The sequence below is a fragment of the Haliotis asinina genome, chromosome 13 (assembly GCF_037392515.1).
Source record: "Haliotis asinina isolate JCU_RB_2024 chromosome 13, JCU_Hal_asi_v2, whole genome shotgun sequence".
Classification (NCBI taxonomy): domain Eukaryota; kingdom Metazoa; phylum Mollusca; class Gastropoda; order Lepetellida; family Haliotidae; genus Haliotis; species Haliotis asinina.
Window position 1 is genome coordinate 11584151 of NC_090292.1, and position 18659 is coordinate 11602809.

General features: G+C 40.8%; 1 protein-coding gene across 2 annotated transcripts in view; it reads right to left on the bottom strand.

The window, feature by feature from the left end:
• LOC137259878 (SCO-spondin-like) overlaps positions 1-18659 on the bottom strand; it is a 93385-nt gene that overhangs the window by 15318 nt on the left and 59408 nt on the right. For both annotated transcript variants that reach the window (XM_067797511.1, XM_067797510.1), the window contains 11 exons: positions 17821-18018; positions 15873-16064; positions 13727-13918; positions 12947-13144; positions 9751-9939; positions 8488-8685; positions 7045-7236; positions 4653-4844; positions 2925-3122; positions 1676-1873; positions 355-546 (listed from right to left, as the gene is read on the bottom strand). In XM_067797511.1, the coding sequence (XP_067653612.1) occupies positions 355-546; positions 1676-1873; positions 2925-3122; positions 4653-4844; positions 7045-7236; positions 8488-8685; positions 9751-9939; positions 12947-13144; positions 13727-13918; positions 15873-16064; positions 17821-18018 (2139 nt within the window). The remainder of the gene's footprint in view (positions 1-354; positions 547-1675; positions 1874-2924; positions 3123-4652; positions 4845-7044; positions 7237-8487; positions 8686-9750; positions 9940-12946; positions 13145-13726; positions 13919-15872; positions 16065-17820; positions 18019-18659) is intronic.

Sequence of the window (18659 nt, forward strand, 5' to 3'; positions counted from 1 at the left end):
TTTGTTCCTATAGATCTTTACTCTACATCGTCCCAAACTCCGAAATCGTAATAGCGACTTATGATAGTCTGGACGCTAAGGTTCTTCCACAATTCATTGTATCCAATTTCATTAGGTTAATTAAATTAATTTCAGTAGGTTTTCAAACCTGCACGCGAATGTGATCGCGACCTTGAAAGTGCTGTCGAGATTGCGACGACACCATGAAATGTGATTCTACTTAATGGTCTTCGGATAGGCGCGAGTTGGAAATAGAACTGGGGTCGTCAATGTGATGAGGGAACGCTTTATCCACTGGGCTACTACACTGCACCTCATTTCTTGGAACCACGGGGTTATTAGACAGCCACTTACCAACACAAGCCTGGAAGGAACAGATCTGTATCGTTATGTCCAGGAACGGTCCGTTACAGCTTTGTCCGCCGTTACTGGGAGGAGGGTTGGTGCAGGACCGGGTCCGGGTACGTGTGACGTCATTCCTTGATCCACAGGTGATGCCACAAGGTGGATTGGTCCACTGGGTCCAGAGGGTGAGCCCACCGTTGACTAGACAATGACACAAAATTGTAGATCAGAGTATGCTAGAGTTTAAATCCGAAACCAACACACTTGTGCTTAAATCCTACAACCACATTCCAAATACCCGAGGTGAAACTGGTACACTTGTGCTTAAATCCTACAACTAACATTCCAAATATCAGACCTGAGGTGAAACTGCTACACTTGTGCTCAAAGCCTACAACCAACATTCCAAATATCAACCTGAGGTGAAACTGGTACACTTGTGCTCAAATCCTACAAGCAACATTCCAAATATCAGACCTGAGGTGAAACTATTACCATGGTGCTTAAATTCTACAACAACATTCCAAATACCTGAGGTGAAACTGGTACACTTGTGCTTAAATCCTAAAACAACATTCCAAATGCCACACCCGATTTGAAACTGCTACACACTGACTAATGTATGAATCTACGAGAGAAGGTGAAACCGTTCGTAGAGCAAAGCTTTGTGAAACCGCAATGCCGCTAATAGTACTGCATTCACTGATCATTCACATGACACATATGAAAGTTTCAGCACCTCGCAAGAAACAGCATTAATATTGTGCTAACTTGAAATAGATTCTAAAGGTTGATAGTTGAAGGCGTACATCACTTGCTTGATAATGTCAATGAACTGTGAGGAAAACAAAGTTGCGTGGATGAGGTTGAAGGTGTACATCACTTGCTTCATAACGGTGATGGCATCTACACCGAAACGTTGCTCTCCTTGCAAAAAAACTGTCTATCCATACAACTTGGTTTTCCGTAGAAGAACATAAATCAGTGATGCAAATAAATTCTACACGTGAATGGGTGAGTTGAGTTTTACGTCGCACTCTACAATATTCTAGCTATATGGCGGTGGTTTATAAATATAGGAGTCTGGACCAGACAATCCAGTGATCAACAATATGAGCATCGATCTGCGCAATTGGAAACCGATGACATGTGTCAACCCAAACAGCGAGCCTGGCCACCAGATCCCGTTAGTCGCCTCTTACAACAAGCAGAGTCCCTTTTTATAGCAAGCATGGGTTGCTGAAGGCCTATTCTAGCCCGGACCTTCACGGGTCTGTACTACTGAACCTAGGGAGCTTTGAATACAGACATCTCATGAGACAACACTGACCTGGACAAGGATTGAAGATACAGGTCTGGGTCAAAGTCTGAACTCTGTCTCCAGAACATCCTTGACCGCCGTGACTGGGAACAGGGTTGGTACAACTTCGTGATCTTGACCTTACAAGGCTGTTGGCTGAACCACAGGTGATGCCACAGGACGGGTTGGTCCACTGTGTCCACTGGGTGTATCCTCCATTCACCGGAACTGTAAATAATAAGCTTATGAGCTTGATTGACATTTTAGATGATGTTATTTGATGAACATGAAGAATTTCTTCCTGTCTTGTTCTTTGATAACAAATATAGAGTGAATAGAGTGAAAGATGATGGAATGCAGAGTATTTTTCATGGTTATAGCTTGACAGTTCTCTTTTACTTGAAAGCGGTATAAGAATCTACATTGAAACATTTTTCCATGTTACGCCATCCGTAATGTTGTATGCTTTAGTTTTGCCTCACTAGTTTCTGGTGAGTTAGTATTGGTTTTACGCCGCTTCTATCAATATTCCAGCGACACCAGCAATGGTTTTCACACATTCTACTCATGTGGGGATTCGAACCGGAGTTTTCGGCGTGACAAGCGAACGCTTTAACCACCACCCACCGCCCCTCACAAGTTTCTAGATTGCCGATCAAACAGTTAGTTTATAATGAACAATCGTAAAGTGCTCACGGAAATTGAAAAAAAAAATGTTTGGGGGGGTTATTTCATAGATTTATTTCCATTTCCGTGAGTACCTTAGTGTTGAACCTTGGTTTATCGAACCTGCAGGTGTCCTGAAGCAAAAGCTCGGTTACTGCGTATTTTCTTTTATTTAGACATTATTTGCGTGAAACTGCTGGGATATCTCATATCTCGAGGTATCTATGGAGGTCCCTCCCACTTCGACAAAAGCAGAATTAACATTGGAAAGGTGCGTGGTAGTGGCATGACGTGGTATGCATTACCTCCCTTTGCAAATGAAAGCGAGATTGGCTTTTCCATTGCTAGTTGATAGATATAATTATGTTTAAAAATTAATTTGGAAGTTCAAATGAAAAAAGAAGGGTGGATGAGTTAACATGTAGTTTCTAGGCAATATTTCAGCAATATCACGGCTAGGCACGGAATCAATTTCATCGTCATGCACTGAACATGCACCAGCCTACATCTGTCCTACCTTTCACAAACCAAATGGGTTTGCCCATTGTCGCCAACTTCTCGGTACTTAATATCCTTGTTTGCCAGAAGTATATCGAATAAGGTCATATCTTACCAACACAAGGAGATAAAACACAGTTTTTCGGCTGAACCTCAACCAAGGGCCCAGTACATCCCAGTCCTCCACCGCTAGGGGTCGGGTTGGTGCAGGTCCTGAAACGGGTTCGTGACACATCGCCAGTCCCACATGTGTTGCCGCAAGGAGGATCCGTCCATTGAGACCAGAGTGTCAAGCCACCGTTGATGACAGTTGCTGTGCGGGAATGAATATGATTAGGTCTGTCAGGACGTTATCGTGGCCACACGACCTTCGTGTCTTTGCGAAGATTGAAGATTAAAATTTGAAAATAATCAAAAGTATATTGAGATCAGTCGATATGCTTCACAGTAGAATAAATCATGGACCCCAATTCGACATGTTTCACAGTACAGTGAATAATAGACTCCGAACACAAGCTTCACTATACAATGAATCATGGACTCCGGACTCGACATGTTTCACAGTACAGTGAATAATAGACTCCGAACACAAGCTTCACTATACAATGAATCATGGACTCCGGACTCGACATGTTTCACAGTACAGTGAATAATAGACTCCGAACACAAGCTTCACTATACAATGAATCATGGACTCCGGACTCGACATGTTTCACAGTACAGTGAATAATAGACTCCGAACACAAGCTTCACTATACAATGAATCATGGACTCCGGACTCGACATGTTTCACAGTACAGTGAATAATAGACTCCGAACACAAGCTTCACTATACAATGAATCATGGACTCCGGACTCGACATGTTTCACAGTACAGTGAATAATAGACTCCGAACACAAGCTTCACTATACAATGAATCATGGACTCCGGACTCGACATGTTTCACAGTACAGTGAATAATAGACTCCGAACACAAGCTTCACTATACAATGAATCATGGACTCCGGACTCGACATGTTTCACAGTACAGTGAATAATAGACTCCGAACACAAGCTTCACTATACAATGAATCATGGACTCCGGACTCGACATGTTTCACAGTACAGTGAATAATAGACTCCGAACACAAGCTTCACTATACAATGAATCATGGACTCCGGACTCGACATGTTTCACAGTACAATAAGTCATGGACCACCAACTCGACATGTTTCACAGTACAGTAATTGCTCAAATATGTCACACTAACTTGATTATTGTTAGGCACTGTATGGTACAGATTCGATATTGTATATTCCCAACAAACGTTAAGACTCACTTAAACACTCACTATATATTATGCATATATACATGCCTACATCGAAGATTGATTTCTCCTGAAACGTGGGTGAAACAACTGCAAAGATTATGCAGATGAATTGCACGAGTATCATGCATCAAATTGATGAAAAGCATATGCAAATATCATGCATGATAACAGTTACGTTGAGTTTTATCACGTTCTAAACTCATGACCATAATGTTTTCTACGTAACGAATTTGTTTTACAATACATCAGTTCATGTGTAAACAATACCTTTAAACAGTATGGAATAATTTGCAAAATTTTAGTTTAGAACAGTTGGTCAAAGTAAGCAAATAATGCGGTATGGTAGAATGGAGATAAACGTAATGTGTTGGAAAATCCGAGGTATATGACGAAATTATAATAGCTCTAAATTTTGTACTTAAAGCCTCACGCATTTTTTGAACTAAATTTATTATAATCTAGTTATATACATCTGATTTTCCATCACAGTACGTTCATATCCTAAACAAACAAAAGCAGAAACATTGCTCACCGGGACATGCAGCAAACACACACGGTCTCAGGATGGTTTCAACTGTACTTCCCAAACACTGCTGTCCACCACTACTAGAAACAGGGTTCGTGCAGGTTCTCACTCTCTGCCTCACCAGGCTGTTGGTTGAACCACAGGTGATGCCACAGGATGGGTTGGTCCACTGGGTCCATTGGGTGAAGCCACCGTTAACTGGAAATGGAAATGATGATATCAGTGAAAACGGATATCCTATTTGACAACCCGTGAAGCTCCCGGGGTAGAATTGGCCTTGAGCAACCAATGCTTGCCATAAAAGGTGACTATGCTTGAGGCTAAGAGGCGACTAACGAGATCGAGTGTCCAGTCTCGCTGACATGGTTGACACATATCATCGGTTCCCAATTGCGCAGATCGGTGCTCATGTTGTCGTTCACTGGATTGTCTGGGCCAGACTCGATTATGAACAGACCACTGCTATATAGCTGGAATATTGCTGAGTGTGGCGTAAAACTAAACTCACCCACTCACTTCTTCACAAACGTAGCAGAGTCACTGATGAAGGATTTACCTTCTCTGCCTTATGGTGATAATTATTTTGAGAGTAACAACACAGGGAGATAAAACACAGTTTTTCGGCTGAACCTCAGACAAGGATCCAGCACATTCCAGTCCTCCGCCGCGTGAGTGTGAGTGAGTGTAGTTTCACGCCGCTTTTAGCACTATTCCAGCAATATCACGACAGAGGACACCTGAAGTAGGCTTCACACACTGTACCCATGTGGGGAATCGAACCAGGACTTCGGCGTGACAAGCGAACGCCTTCACCACTTGGCTTACTCACTGCTCCTGACTATCTTCAGAAATTACTCCAGTAACTAAAACCGGTATTACTTGTCGAATTCATTTTGATTATGGGGAATCAGAGTATCCTCGATAAACAATACAAGCCCTGCTCTTGCAGTGGCCATTTACACAATTTACAAGTTAGTATTTACTATGCGACGTCACACTGACGACAGGCAATGGCTGAATGTAAACAAACGAGACAATCAAGTGATAGATGAACAAAAGTCTGTTTGTTCATTTTGTGACAATGATATGTCGGATGCATGCATGTAACGAAAAATGTTTTGGAAATACATTTGTGTTACAAAGTGGGGGTAATCAAGCGATTTGTTTTGTAATGGACTCAGTACAAACCATAGTCATATCGAGATGCATACTTCTTTAATGTCCGTAACAGCTGATGAGTTTATGGTGAGACGGCGAGTTTAGTTTTTTGACGCAGCTCTAAGCCTTATTCCAGTAATTTCATGACGGGGGGAAAAAGAAACGGGTTTCACAAATGTACCCATGTGGCGAATCAAACCCTGGTTTTAGGTGTGACGGGCGAACGCTTTGACCACTAGGCCACCCCAACGACCCCCGAAAAGTTTATAGGAATATTTATCTGCCAGAAATATGACGTTAACATAGATTTAATAGCCTCTATCTTACCGTCAAGTAAAATACTGTAATTTCAATGGTGAATGACGTTTTTACAAGATTCCGTGTCACCCCGCACAAGAGGGTGACAACTGGAAAAAATATTACCCGCTCCCACGGGAAACGCCAAAGTCTCAGCCGAGAAACTACATCGCTAACAATCGTATGGCGTAATATGACGCAGATTTATTTACCAACTTTCACTCTTTAATATATACCATTTTACACATTGGGTCATAATGAGAATAAGTAAGAAATCCAGTGAAAAGGCAGACGCCATTTTGTTTACATGTGATATCGTCGGTAGCGATCCTCCAATAAATTAAAATGATAGTTTGTACACTTAACATGGCGGTAAGGGATAAATGCGTTGTATATATGCTTCTCCCTGGGGTGATACGGTTTGATGTACGCCTGTTTGTAGGAGAGTTATCCCTCGGCTGCTGGGTGGGGAAGCACTGCAGCACTACACTATATCAGATTCACATGCACGACTCAAACGGACAGAGGCCTGTGACAGCTGTGATTGGCTGAAATAGCGTAAGATGTTTATGTGTTTTAAAAGAACATCTATCCAGTAATTAAAACTGACCACAATTTTAAGTATTTAGTGCTGTCATTTTTATCACCACGACTTATGCTTATGTGTGCACAGATATTTTCAAGTAGGTGACATTTGGTTGCGGAATGGGTTGATGTGTTCCGCTTCCTGTGCTCAGAAAAGTCGCCGTACAAGTTGGACAAAATGTGTGTTTCATTGTAGTTGAAAGGCCAGACTGTATCCCTGTGTATATGGAATTGCTGTTGATAACCTGGATATATTTTTTAAATGTAGGGTTACTATGGAGGTATATGGGAAAACATTTGGTGTCGTGTAACCTCGAGAGAAGCACACAACTTATCACCTACTACTGCCACTACCTACCGCCGCAAGGCTGGAACACACAGGTCGTTGACAACACTTCAACTAATGCACCAAAGCAGTTTTGTCCACCATTACTGGGTGCAGGGTTGGTGCAGGTTCTTGTTCGTGTCCGTATAACGCTGGATGTCGTTCCACAGCTGATGCCGCAAGCTGGGCTAGTCCACTGTGTCCATTGTGTTAATCCTCCATTGACTAAAACATATAGAGAATATCAGAATCAGTTTGAGTATTCTAATCCTCCACTGACTAAAACACACACAGAATATCAAAGTCAATCTGATAATTCTAATCCTTCATTGACTAAAACATACAGAAAAATCAGAATCAGTTTGAGTATTCTAATCCTCCATTGACTAAAACATATAGAGAATATCAGAATCAGTTTGAGTATTCTAATCCTCCATTAACTTAACCATGTAGAGAATATCAAAATCAGTTTGAGTATTCTAATTCTCCATTGATTAAAACACATGCAGAATATCAGAATCAGTTTGAGGCTTCTAATTGATGCCGTTAGTAAAATCTTACGACAAGACAAGCAATACAGCACATTGGAAAAACTAGGTATCAGTTGAAGCGGACATAAAATTTACAAAAGTTACTTCAAAAGTGTATTGATCCATAATTGACGTAAATGGTGTGCTCTTCAGAAACTTAAATTTTCAAAACTTTTGGGAGATAATTGTTCGTATCTATAGATTAACGATACTAACAAACGAAATATCTCAGTAGGAAGACTCGCTTTTCGCTTTTTATTACAGAAATCTCTATTTTGAAGAATATAAAATGGTATCTGACCATTCCTCACAACCCTTTAGAAAATTGATGTTCAAGGATAATGATGAAATATACTGAACAAGATTCATATGAAAGTTATTTGTTGCTGCAAAGAGATATTTCAGTAAATATATACGTTTACTGATTCCCTAAACAGAAACTATAGAGGCTCAGGACACAAATGTCACTCCGATTTGAAACAGGATACTAGTACCCACTTAGTAACTCCACACCTCCAATTCCCTTCCATTGCCCGCCACATCCACGGCCATCATCTTTACCACAATCATCACAAATGCCACATCCTTGGCACAAGGATAAAGAAACAATCTCTAAACTGTCTACTGATATCAATTACATCAACACGAGTTGATAAAGTCACTGATATCCGAGGCTTGCCAAGTTTTACCAACGAGTGCTAACCTATTTGATACCAGATGACATGACACTTTGCACTTTGAAAGCACTTTGAACAAGGTAGTGCACTGTAGTGCAGCGATGTCTTAATTAGTGTTGTGACGTCATCAAGTCATAACAATATCATGTCATCATGTTTTTGACGTCATGTAACTACTGATGTCACTGTATAATATTTTCGGTCAAGACGATCTCACACGTGCAATATCTCTATTACTACACATTTTGATGATTCAGCAAGACACATACCAACACACTGCCCGAAGCTGCATGGCTGTGCCAATGTTTGAGTCCTGTCTCCAACACAAGTAGTGCCTCCATTGCTGGGAGGGGGGTTTGAGCACGACCTTGACCTCACCCTTACAACGCTGGGTCCGGTGCCACAGGTGACGCTACACGATGGGTTGGTCCATTGTGTCCATTCAGTAAAACTGCCATTGACCACAACTGGAAGTGGTAACAAGAGTCATTACGTATACCAAAGGTTTGGGTTTGGTTTGGTTAGTGTTTGACGCTACTCTCAGCAAAACTCCAGCTGTATGACGGCGGTCATAACAATCGATTCTTGATCAGACAGTCTAATGATCAATAGCATGAACATCGGTCAACTGGGATGCGGTGACATGTGTCAGTCAAGTTAGCGAGCCTGACCGCCTGATCCCGTTAGTTGCCTCTTACGACAAGCATAGGTTGCCGATGATCAATTCTAACTCCGATCTTCACAGGTTAGATATCACTGTATATAAAGTGTCCACATTTATAGGGAAATGCAGCATGTTTCTAGTCTTAACTCGGTGAGTTATTAGGACAAAATGATTTAGAAACCAGTATTTTCTATTATGATAAATAATTGCATGCCATGAAAACATATGATTACAGCGTACAAGACTAGTGTTTTCGTGATAACGTCAGTCTCTAAATAAATCCACTGAGGTTGGAATGTAAGCATCGCTGTGTTTCATGACCTCATTATAAAATGGCAAAGAACACTTTATTGATATTTCTGTGACCATTTCGCCCAATATTACTTTCAACGTGAGTTTTGTAGGGTTTCACTGTAGACGTTTGGCATAAAACTTTGAACAAAACGATGTGAGTTCATATGAATTAAAATGGGTTTCGATCAAACATTGCCTCTCATTATGTAAGCATATCTTCCCGGCTACCTGATTGGTCTAGAGGCGGTCACGTGACCGTCGACCAAAAACGTTCATTATATGGCGAGCAGATTTCTGCCTGTCTGACTGGCCCACTTGGTCACATGACACCTTTGACGCTAAATGACGTCACCCTCACCATATTGACTGCAACCCAGGTCCGACCAAAACTCATATTAACTTGAGTTACTAAAAATAGACGACGCCATTCAAGCTATGGCGTCATTCTATTGTTTAGATGTCAGTGTTGTTGACATAACGTTATTGGTTTGTAATGTCCTCTCGGTCAATATTGCCACAAAACAGGTATTGACCAGTCTACGATTGTGTAATATTTTCACTTAATAAGAATTACCAATGCAAGGAGCGAACGCGCAGTTTCTGGGCAAATACTCCACAAAAGGACCCGTGCATGCTTGTCCATTGCTTGCAGGGGGGTTGGTGCAGCTTCGTGTTCGTGAACGTATGACGTCATTCCTTGTTCCACAAGTGATGCCACAAACTGGCTCGGTCCACTGTGTCCAAGATGTGAGGCCTCCGTTCACTGAAAGAAGTACATAGCACTTTACAAGTAAACACGTGTGAATGGTACATTGAAGTTACATTTGCTCTTAAACCGTCATAGTAAACACAATCGACACATAATACGGAATAGTTCTGATATTGGCATACAACAGACGTTACGATGCATCACGATATTAAGACTTTGGACACAACAATACTAGTATTGCCAAAGTATTGTGCACTGAGGCTGCGATACGATACGACTCCCGATATAAGGGTGGCTATACGATACGACTCCCGATATAAGGGTGACTATACGATACGACTCCCGATATGAGGGTAGCTATACGATACGACTCCAGATATAGGGGGTGGCTATACGATACGACTCCCGATATAAAGGTGGCTATACGATACGACTCCCGATACTAAAACCTTTATCTCTAACACTAGCAATAAACACCTTTAGATCAAAAGAAAACCAGGTTTACAGTATTTCGTGAACTTCAGTCAGTGTTGTTCAATATTACTTCGGAAACAAGATGATTAAGGGTTAAACACGAACTTTGGGTGAATTTTAATAACACGCAAGCGCTATGTCTGGCACAGTTCTTGATGTAAGAATTTCTGAGAAAACGTTTACTTATAACGGGAAAATATGCAAGCATAAAATCTAAACATTAAACAAAAGTATGTCTTTTTTGTTGACAGATATGGCAATTTGGCATTATTCTAAGTTACACATCGACTTATCCTGGCTCATTTGAAGTATCGTATCGGGATATACGATAGCGTAAAACTTTGTATCGATTCACTGGATACCCTCTTTATGCAGATGATCGTAGTTTGGAATCCACGAATGTTCTAGATTTCAGTACCTTACAGACACGAAACATACTCTTCAAAAAGTACTTTCAATGTGGTTTGGAAATACAAGCGTTAACAAACGTTTCAAAAGCAGACATGGTATGAACGCAACACCATTTCTCTTGATCACTATATCTAAACAAAACACATAGGGTGCACGTGCACAAGACAGTAGCCAATTCACGTGCAGGGAGTGAGTGTTACCCATTCATGTGCAGGGAGTCTTACCCATTCACGTGCAGGGAGTGTTATTCTGGATTTTGACGGTTTTAAAGAAGGTCGATAAATCACTGTAAACCGGTAATTTTGACAATCATCTTGCATTACACAGTTGTCAGTTTCTAGCCGTGATTTTGGTTTGAAAATGAACATAGTACACATGCAAATTTCACGCATGCACAAATCATCTTTCAAGAGCAATTACTATACAAACAGTTATGGTCATAATGAAGTGTAATTGTAACATTCAATATCAGCATATAAACAGACCGAGTCCGATATATAACCCAATTTTTTTGAGTCGTAAATAAAAAAATGATGGCCCAACATGTTCCAAGTGAAGACGTACACGGACATTTAGCAAATGATCGTGGGCTCGAATACAAGATGCTCGGAGTGTTCATAATCATAAAGGTTGGAAACACCGACGCCGATCTACAACAACCATACCACACAGACAATATGACCAAACATGGCTCTATTTAAAAGACGTTAACCCACTTGCACTGTAACCTACTTAAACCTAAGATTAAGACAAGTATCAGATGAACCAGCGCAGTGAAGGCGTTTGTGACAAGCAGGCGGGGCAAGTAATCTCGACGAATACACTTGGTTGCTACAGGTTGATTGGTGATTCAGCACGTGCAATACATGCTGACTGTGGCTTGAAATGAATACCGCTACTGTTTAACACGTGTCGCGTAGAGCGATTTAGTTCAGCAAATCACCATCACGACATGACTCACACGAGGAAATTGACCTTTTCAATATTTAGACGACAACCTGTTTCCCTCTTGTTTCAAATGGAATGTTCTAGAGGGTATGCCTATGTATGGAAATTGGGACATTTGTCAGGTTGCGGCTCATCTAATACTTGTCAAGTAGTCGTGTGTAAAAACGTTTCGGTGCACATCAATTTTAATCTGTGATGGAGCATCTGTGAAACCATAACACCACACACACACAGCCGATCACTGTATGAGAGAGCTGCCACAGACGAGACGTGTTTATCAATAGTAATGTTTCGGTGCAGTAGCTATTCAAAGTTTGGAAGAAACATGGGCTGGCATATGTATGCATATGCGAGATTTATTGTTGATTTATCTCCCAACAATTGACTTGTACCTTGTGAAAAGATAGACCCTTAACTAGGCTGCATTTTCTAATTTTGTAATACTGGGATGCACCAGTGCAAGAAACAAAGCACAAAGTCGGGCCATGTCAAATGCGTGTGTGTGTGTGTGTGTGTGTGTGTGTGTGTGTGTGTGTGTGTGTGTGTGTGTGTGTGTGTGTGTGTGTGTGTGTGTGTGTGTGTGTGTGTGTGTGTGTATCGGGGAGGTATTTCAAACAGCGGCATTACGTTACACAATGACGTAATTAATATGTTTTTTATCGCAAAATACATTTATTCTTTCCATCCCTTCATCAAAGCTGCATACTTATGCCGATTCTCTACAGAAATGATGCAAAGAGCTGTTTCTGATCAGCTAGGCTAAATAAAAAAAGTGAAATGTTCGCCCGCCTCACTTTTATTTGTGCGCGTAACACACATTTCTTGCCATCGAAAAAAATAATCTTCACTTGCTCCCGTCCCCATCATCAATTTGTCCACTATAAGAATGCCTGTCTGTTAGAACGAGTGTAACTGCATTTACAACCCGTTACCACGTGCTAAACTTCCCAAGCTGTATTTCTATGAGATCAAAATAAATAAATAAATAAATAAATAAATAAATAAATAAATAAATAAATAAATAAATAAATAAATAAATAAATAAATAAATAAATAAATAAATAAATATCTATTCCTCCCTCGTCACTTTTTTCTATGTGAAGTTTAGAAAAAGGTCCTGCCGCCCTCGCCACTTTTGAAAAAAAAATTCCCGAGAAACATGTATTTATTTTTATGTAGCCGTAACAATTTATTCAGCTTTCGGTGAGGCAATATAAGAAACATTTACCTTGGCAGGCACTGAAAACACATGGCTGAAGAATTGTTTGGACTGTATCTCCAAGGCACTGCTGGCCTCCGAATCTTGGAACTGGGTTGGTGCAGGATCTGGAGCGTGCCCTGTAGACATTGAATCTGGAGCCACAGGTGATGCCACAGGTAGGGTTGGTCCATTGAGTCCATTGGGTCAATCCTCCGTTGATTGGAACTGGATTGAATGAGTGAGTGAGTTTAGATTTACGCCACACTCAGCAATATGCCATCTATATGGCGGCGGTCTGTAAATAATCGAGTCTGGACCAGACAATCCAGTGGTCAACATCATAAGCATCGATCTGCGCAACTGGAAACTGATGATATGTGTCAACCAAGTCAGCGAGACTGACCATCCGATCCCGTTAGTCGCCTCTTACGACAAGCATAGTCGCCTTTTATGGCAAGCATGGGGTGCTGGAGGCTTATTCTACCCCGGGTAGACATTCACGGGTCACTATATGTCACTCTCGTGCTCAGTTGTGGTCGCCTTTATGTCTGATTGAACTGGGTAAACCTGTTTGACGTAATTGACCGCTGCCAAATACACAGAGATACACAAAGGATCATACTCACATATACACAGAGGACCATACACACATATACACGAAAGATCATACGCACTTTTACACAGAGGATCATACACACATACACTCAGAAGCGAGGACTTAGGACTAACCCAGACTGGAACTTATTTCATTGTCTTCATCCGTGATGACACCAATAATTAAACAAGAAAGTCAAATGGCCTACTTACTATCACAAGCAGGGAAAACACATATTTGTGGCACAGTTTCAACTAGGTTTCCAGTACAGCCTTGTCCTCCACTGCTGGGAGGGGGGTTGGTACAGCTCCTACTGCGGGTCCGTACAACATCAGTTCTCGTTCCGCAAGTGATGCCACAAGGTGCATCCGTCCATTGACTCCACAACGTCAGACCACCGTTTACTACAACGCATGCGAAAGACTTTGTTTTCAGAGATAGATTCCTCTTTACTACATATACTGACCCACAAAAGAAACTGTATATTTAAAAGAAAGATTTGTGACAGACATTATGAACGTTGGCAAACGTAGTCTGAAAGGACTCAGCGAAACATTGTAAGCTTAATATGCAAACATAGTCGTGATATCGTCATCAAAAAAGGAATTTAACATTGAAAATATTTTTGTTGTCCAACAAACATTGGTGTTCTTTTTTGTTTGAGCTCAGTCTATTTGTTAGTGTTCACTTGGCTATGGGAGTGAGTGAGTTTGGTTTTACGCCGCAATATTCCGGCTATATGGCGGTTGTCTGTAACCAGACAATCCAGTGATCAACAGCATGAGCATCGATCTGCACCACTGGGAACCGATGACATGTGTCAACCAAGTCAGCGAGCCTGACCATCCAATCCCGTTATTTGCCACAGGCATAGTCGTCTTTTATGGCAAGCATGGGTTGCTCTAGGATATGGACTGATGGCTACACACAAAGGGACACCTGCCGTTCACGGGTCCCTGCCTTCGGCAGACACCCAGAAGTAGAAATGTATTCTATAGTAACCCCACACAAAAAAATATGGGAAAAATGGAGTGAGTGAGTGAGTTAAAATTTAACGTCATCCCGACAATATTTTAGCGAGGAGAGCGGCGTGTTAAATGTATGTGTACTTTAAATTTATCAACAAACAAGAATGATGTGCTGCACAAACGGCAAAACATATATTTGCAAGAATAGGAACAACATGAATTAGTTTCTGCAGTTACATATGACTTTGGACAACTATCGGTTAATCTGGCATGCATAAGTATTTGCACATTCGTTTAACGGTTGCGGAAAACGAATCTGATAGGTTTGTATAATCGTATTTTAGACGTCTCTGTCTAGTAATTTTTGTAAAATGTTTGTAAATATTGTTGGTCAAATCAGTATGCTGAGCACCGTAGTGCAATGGTAAGGCGTCTATCTATCACGCTGAAGGTCCGAGTTCGATTCCCGGTGGAGGCGCCTAGGTTTGGTGGGCCGAGGTGGTGCCTCAGATCATCCAGCTGTGAAATGGGTACCCGTGAGGATGTGCTGGCAATGTCGGTGTTCATTGAGTCTAACGGGTAGCATGGTTGTATGATCCCAAAGGAGTTGAACAAGTATTGGAACGTACGATAGTGTCCTATGACAGGGTCTAGTAATGTACATAGCGCCGTGAACGGGCAACGTGCCTGGATCTGAGCGCCATATAAGCGGACTATTTCTGTTTAGTCTGTGCATGTGTGTTACACTGAGGTTATTCGTGCATATAAACCTGAATTGTGCTTCTCTCTATATATTAGGTCATCTCTTGTTTTCGCAGAATAACCGCATTCGAGGTTTCAGATTTCTAAGCTAGAACTCTTCTCTGGTTTCACATTTTTGTAATTATCTTCCCATAGCTCTATATGAACATCAACATTCAAATGATACATGAGTGTTTGAAATCAATCGAAAAATATCATCCAAAATAAAGTTCAAAGTGCAAATGTTTTCCAGGAGCAAGATTGGACCTGCAACTTTCACTTTTGGAGACAGAAGCTGGTCCAAACGGTCACCGGGCCGACGAAGGAAATGTGGTTGAGTTATCTATTTATAGATACAGTCATTAAATTGATTTTACTTCCGCTTCCGTTATTGTTATGTAGCTTCATTAAATGATCATCTACATTACTACATTGTAATTACCCACCATTGACGGTATATGTGTTAGAGAAAACACTTCTCTGAGGTTTTGGGAGACAATGTAAAACCGGAAGGGTGTGTGTGAATGTGCGTGCGTGCGTGCGTGCGTGCGTGCGTGCGTTTGTGTGTGTGTGTGTGTGTGTGTGTGTGTGTGTGTGTGTGGAGGTTGGGGGAATCCTGAGGGGCGAGTTTTCTCCTATACTTCGTTACCAGGACAGGCGGCGAAGGTGCAGCTTCTCTGTAACGTTTCCACCAGTGCACCAAAGCATGACGTCCCTCCATTTGTGGGTGCTGGGTTCGTGCAGGTTCTGGTACGTGTTCGTATAACGTTGGATGTCGATCCGCAAGTGATGCCACATTCAGGATTAGTCCATTGAGACCACAACGTCAGGCCACCGTTGACTGCACAGATAAATTACCATGTTTTATGACACTAACATAAAATACATGTAGCTATACAAAGGTTATGCATACGTGTGCAAGTGACGTACATCCTTTGCTTGATGATACCAGTGGGTAACATGAGTTCTTCAGTGGTCAGGGGCGGGGTTGATGCACCATCCATGTTCTCTGAGCCCGAATCGACCTATGGGCCTCGAGGGACCAGTGAACAACGTATTTATCTTACCGAACGAAGTGCTTCAAAGTTAAGTTTGATTTGTTTGAAGCACGGGTACAATTATATGTTTCTGTAGCCAACGCCAGACTTTGCAGAAAAACAGATCTACAGATCTCCCTTTGATCGATTTGCATTCACAAAACATCGGTAATGTCCGAACATCATACGTGATTAAATGTTATTCCAGATAAAGAATTACTACCACGAAGTACCAAATGCGTTCGGCATTCCCAGCGGGGTACATGGAAATGTAGCTCGCTTGTAAGCGGGGTTCATTGAAAATAATAGAAGAGCGCTCAGCCAATCAGAAAACGATATTTTTGTGTGAGATAAGATAATATACCTTTTATGCTTCTCTCGAGGATAATACGACCTGATGTTCGGCTCTATGTTTCAGCGGGTAATATCTTTTCTCCCATCAGGAGAAGTGACATGGAACCTTGTTAAATCGTCATTGACCAATCGAATTAAAGTATTTTACATGCTGGAAAGATAAGAAGAGATATCTTTCTCCTGTCATTGGTATCTTAAATACTGACTAGAACGCATATATAAAATTAACAAGACAATTTCATTTTATTGTTAGGCTTGTTTTTTCTTCTTCAAAAGATTCCTCGTGGTTTAGCTATAATAGTTCAGTGCGAAAGTGTGCTTTAATACACTATACATGGTGGTAGAGCGAACTGTATTTCTTAATTCATAAGACTAAAGTTAAACATTTAGCATATTAAGAATGAATGTTTCACGTTACCCCTTACACTGTTATGAAATTCTTAAATCTCAAGACGAACATGGTAAACGTGTGTGTTATACAGTTTTGTGAAATGTTATTCACAAGTGGTTTTAGCTATGCAAGGACTATGCAAGATGTTGGTGATACTTTCATATCTACATTTAGAAGATGTTTGATTGATATGTACATTCAGTCCTGGCATCAAAGTATAGAATCATCATCATATTTGTCACACTATTCCAGCATAAAAAACGTATTCCAATACATATATCTATAAACATGAAAATACATATATCTGTAAACGTGAAAATATAAAACTAATTTAGATCGATGTGTAAATTTCGTATATCTCTTCATGAGTTCAGGGTTAATCAACAAAGTATAAAAAAAGTCAGGGATAAATCCGACATAGACTCTATTTGTTTGCATTGTGATGTGAATGTTGTAGAAAACGAATGCCATGTTTTCGTTATCTGTGACAGATATGTTCTGCTCCGTAATGAATACTTCGTGTCCATCAAAACATATTGCAAAGCTAAATTAACATTTAAAAACAATATTAAACACATTAGATATAGATTATTGGGTTTAACATCTATATACCTGTTAAAAATATTTAGCTGAAGATCTTCTTAAAATAAAATTTGGTCATGTGACCACGACTGTACATCTTACAATACAATTGTACTACGGGACATGTGACCTAAAAATACATAATAAACTTGATTGGCATTTCTATGCTATGTTTTCACTAGAAGGCTAAACATTCGTTGCTTATGCATCTATGTAATTAATCTTAGGCTCACCTTGGCATGGAGTAAAGACACATGGTTGAAGGATCGTTTGGAGAGTTCCTCCAAAACATTGCTGTCCACCAAACCTGGGAACGGGGTTCGTGCAGCTTCTGAACCGAGACCTGACAACGCTGTTGGTGGAGCCACAGGTGATGCCGCAGGAAGGGTTGGTCCACTGAGTCCACAGGGTGTATCCCCCATTTATAGGAGCTGGAAATAAGTGACTTCGGTCATGTAACTGTTTCCTTGTGTGGACAGAAAGCCTCGAGGAGTGTAAGGATACAATGTGTGTTTGTTGGCCACAGATCAGAAGCAGAAATCTGTGATGCTAAGGTGCGACCCTAGTTTAATGACGTTATTAACAGGGTGAGTGACTGAATCATGTTTTACGCCGCCTTTAGCAACATTACAGCAGTATCACATGTAGTGTGCGAAATAACCACTCGTCCGGAAGCCCGTGGCTAGTAAAAGTCCACTTTGGCCAGTAAATCTCAGTCACTGGCTCAAATGGCAAGTGAATTTACATAGGATCATGGTATGATTATATCACTCTCTCCGTCTTGTTAACATATCTTACACTTTTATATCATGTAAGATTATGGTATGATGAAACTGTTTATTATATCAATGGCTTAATGGTGAAACTCGTGTCATGCAGACAATGCCTTACTTCATCTATTTTTATAATATTTCGCTTAGTCCTTACACTCAAATTTCGGACTAGTGAACTATTTTGTGGGCTACTAACTTTCAGGCCCGACTGGCTACCAGAATTTGAAAACATTTCGCATACTGATTGTTTAACGGATCAACAGAGAAAGAAAGAAAAAGTTGATTATTGCATAATCATG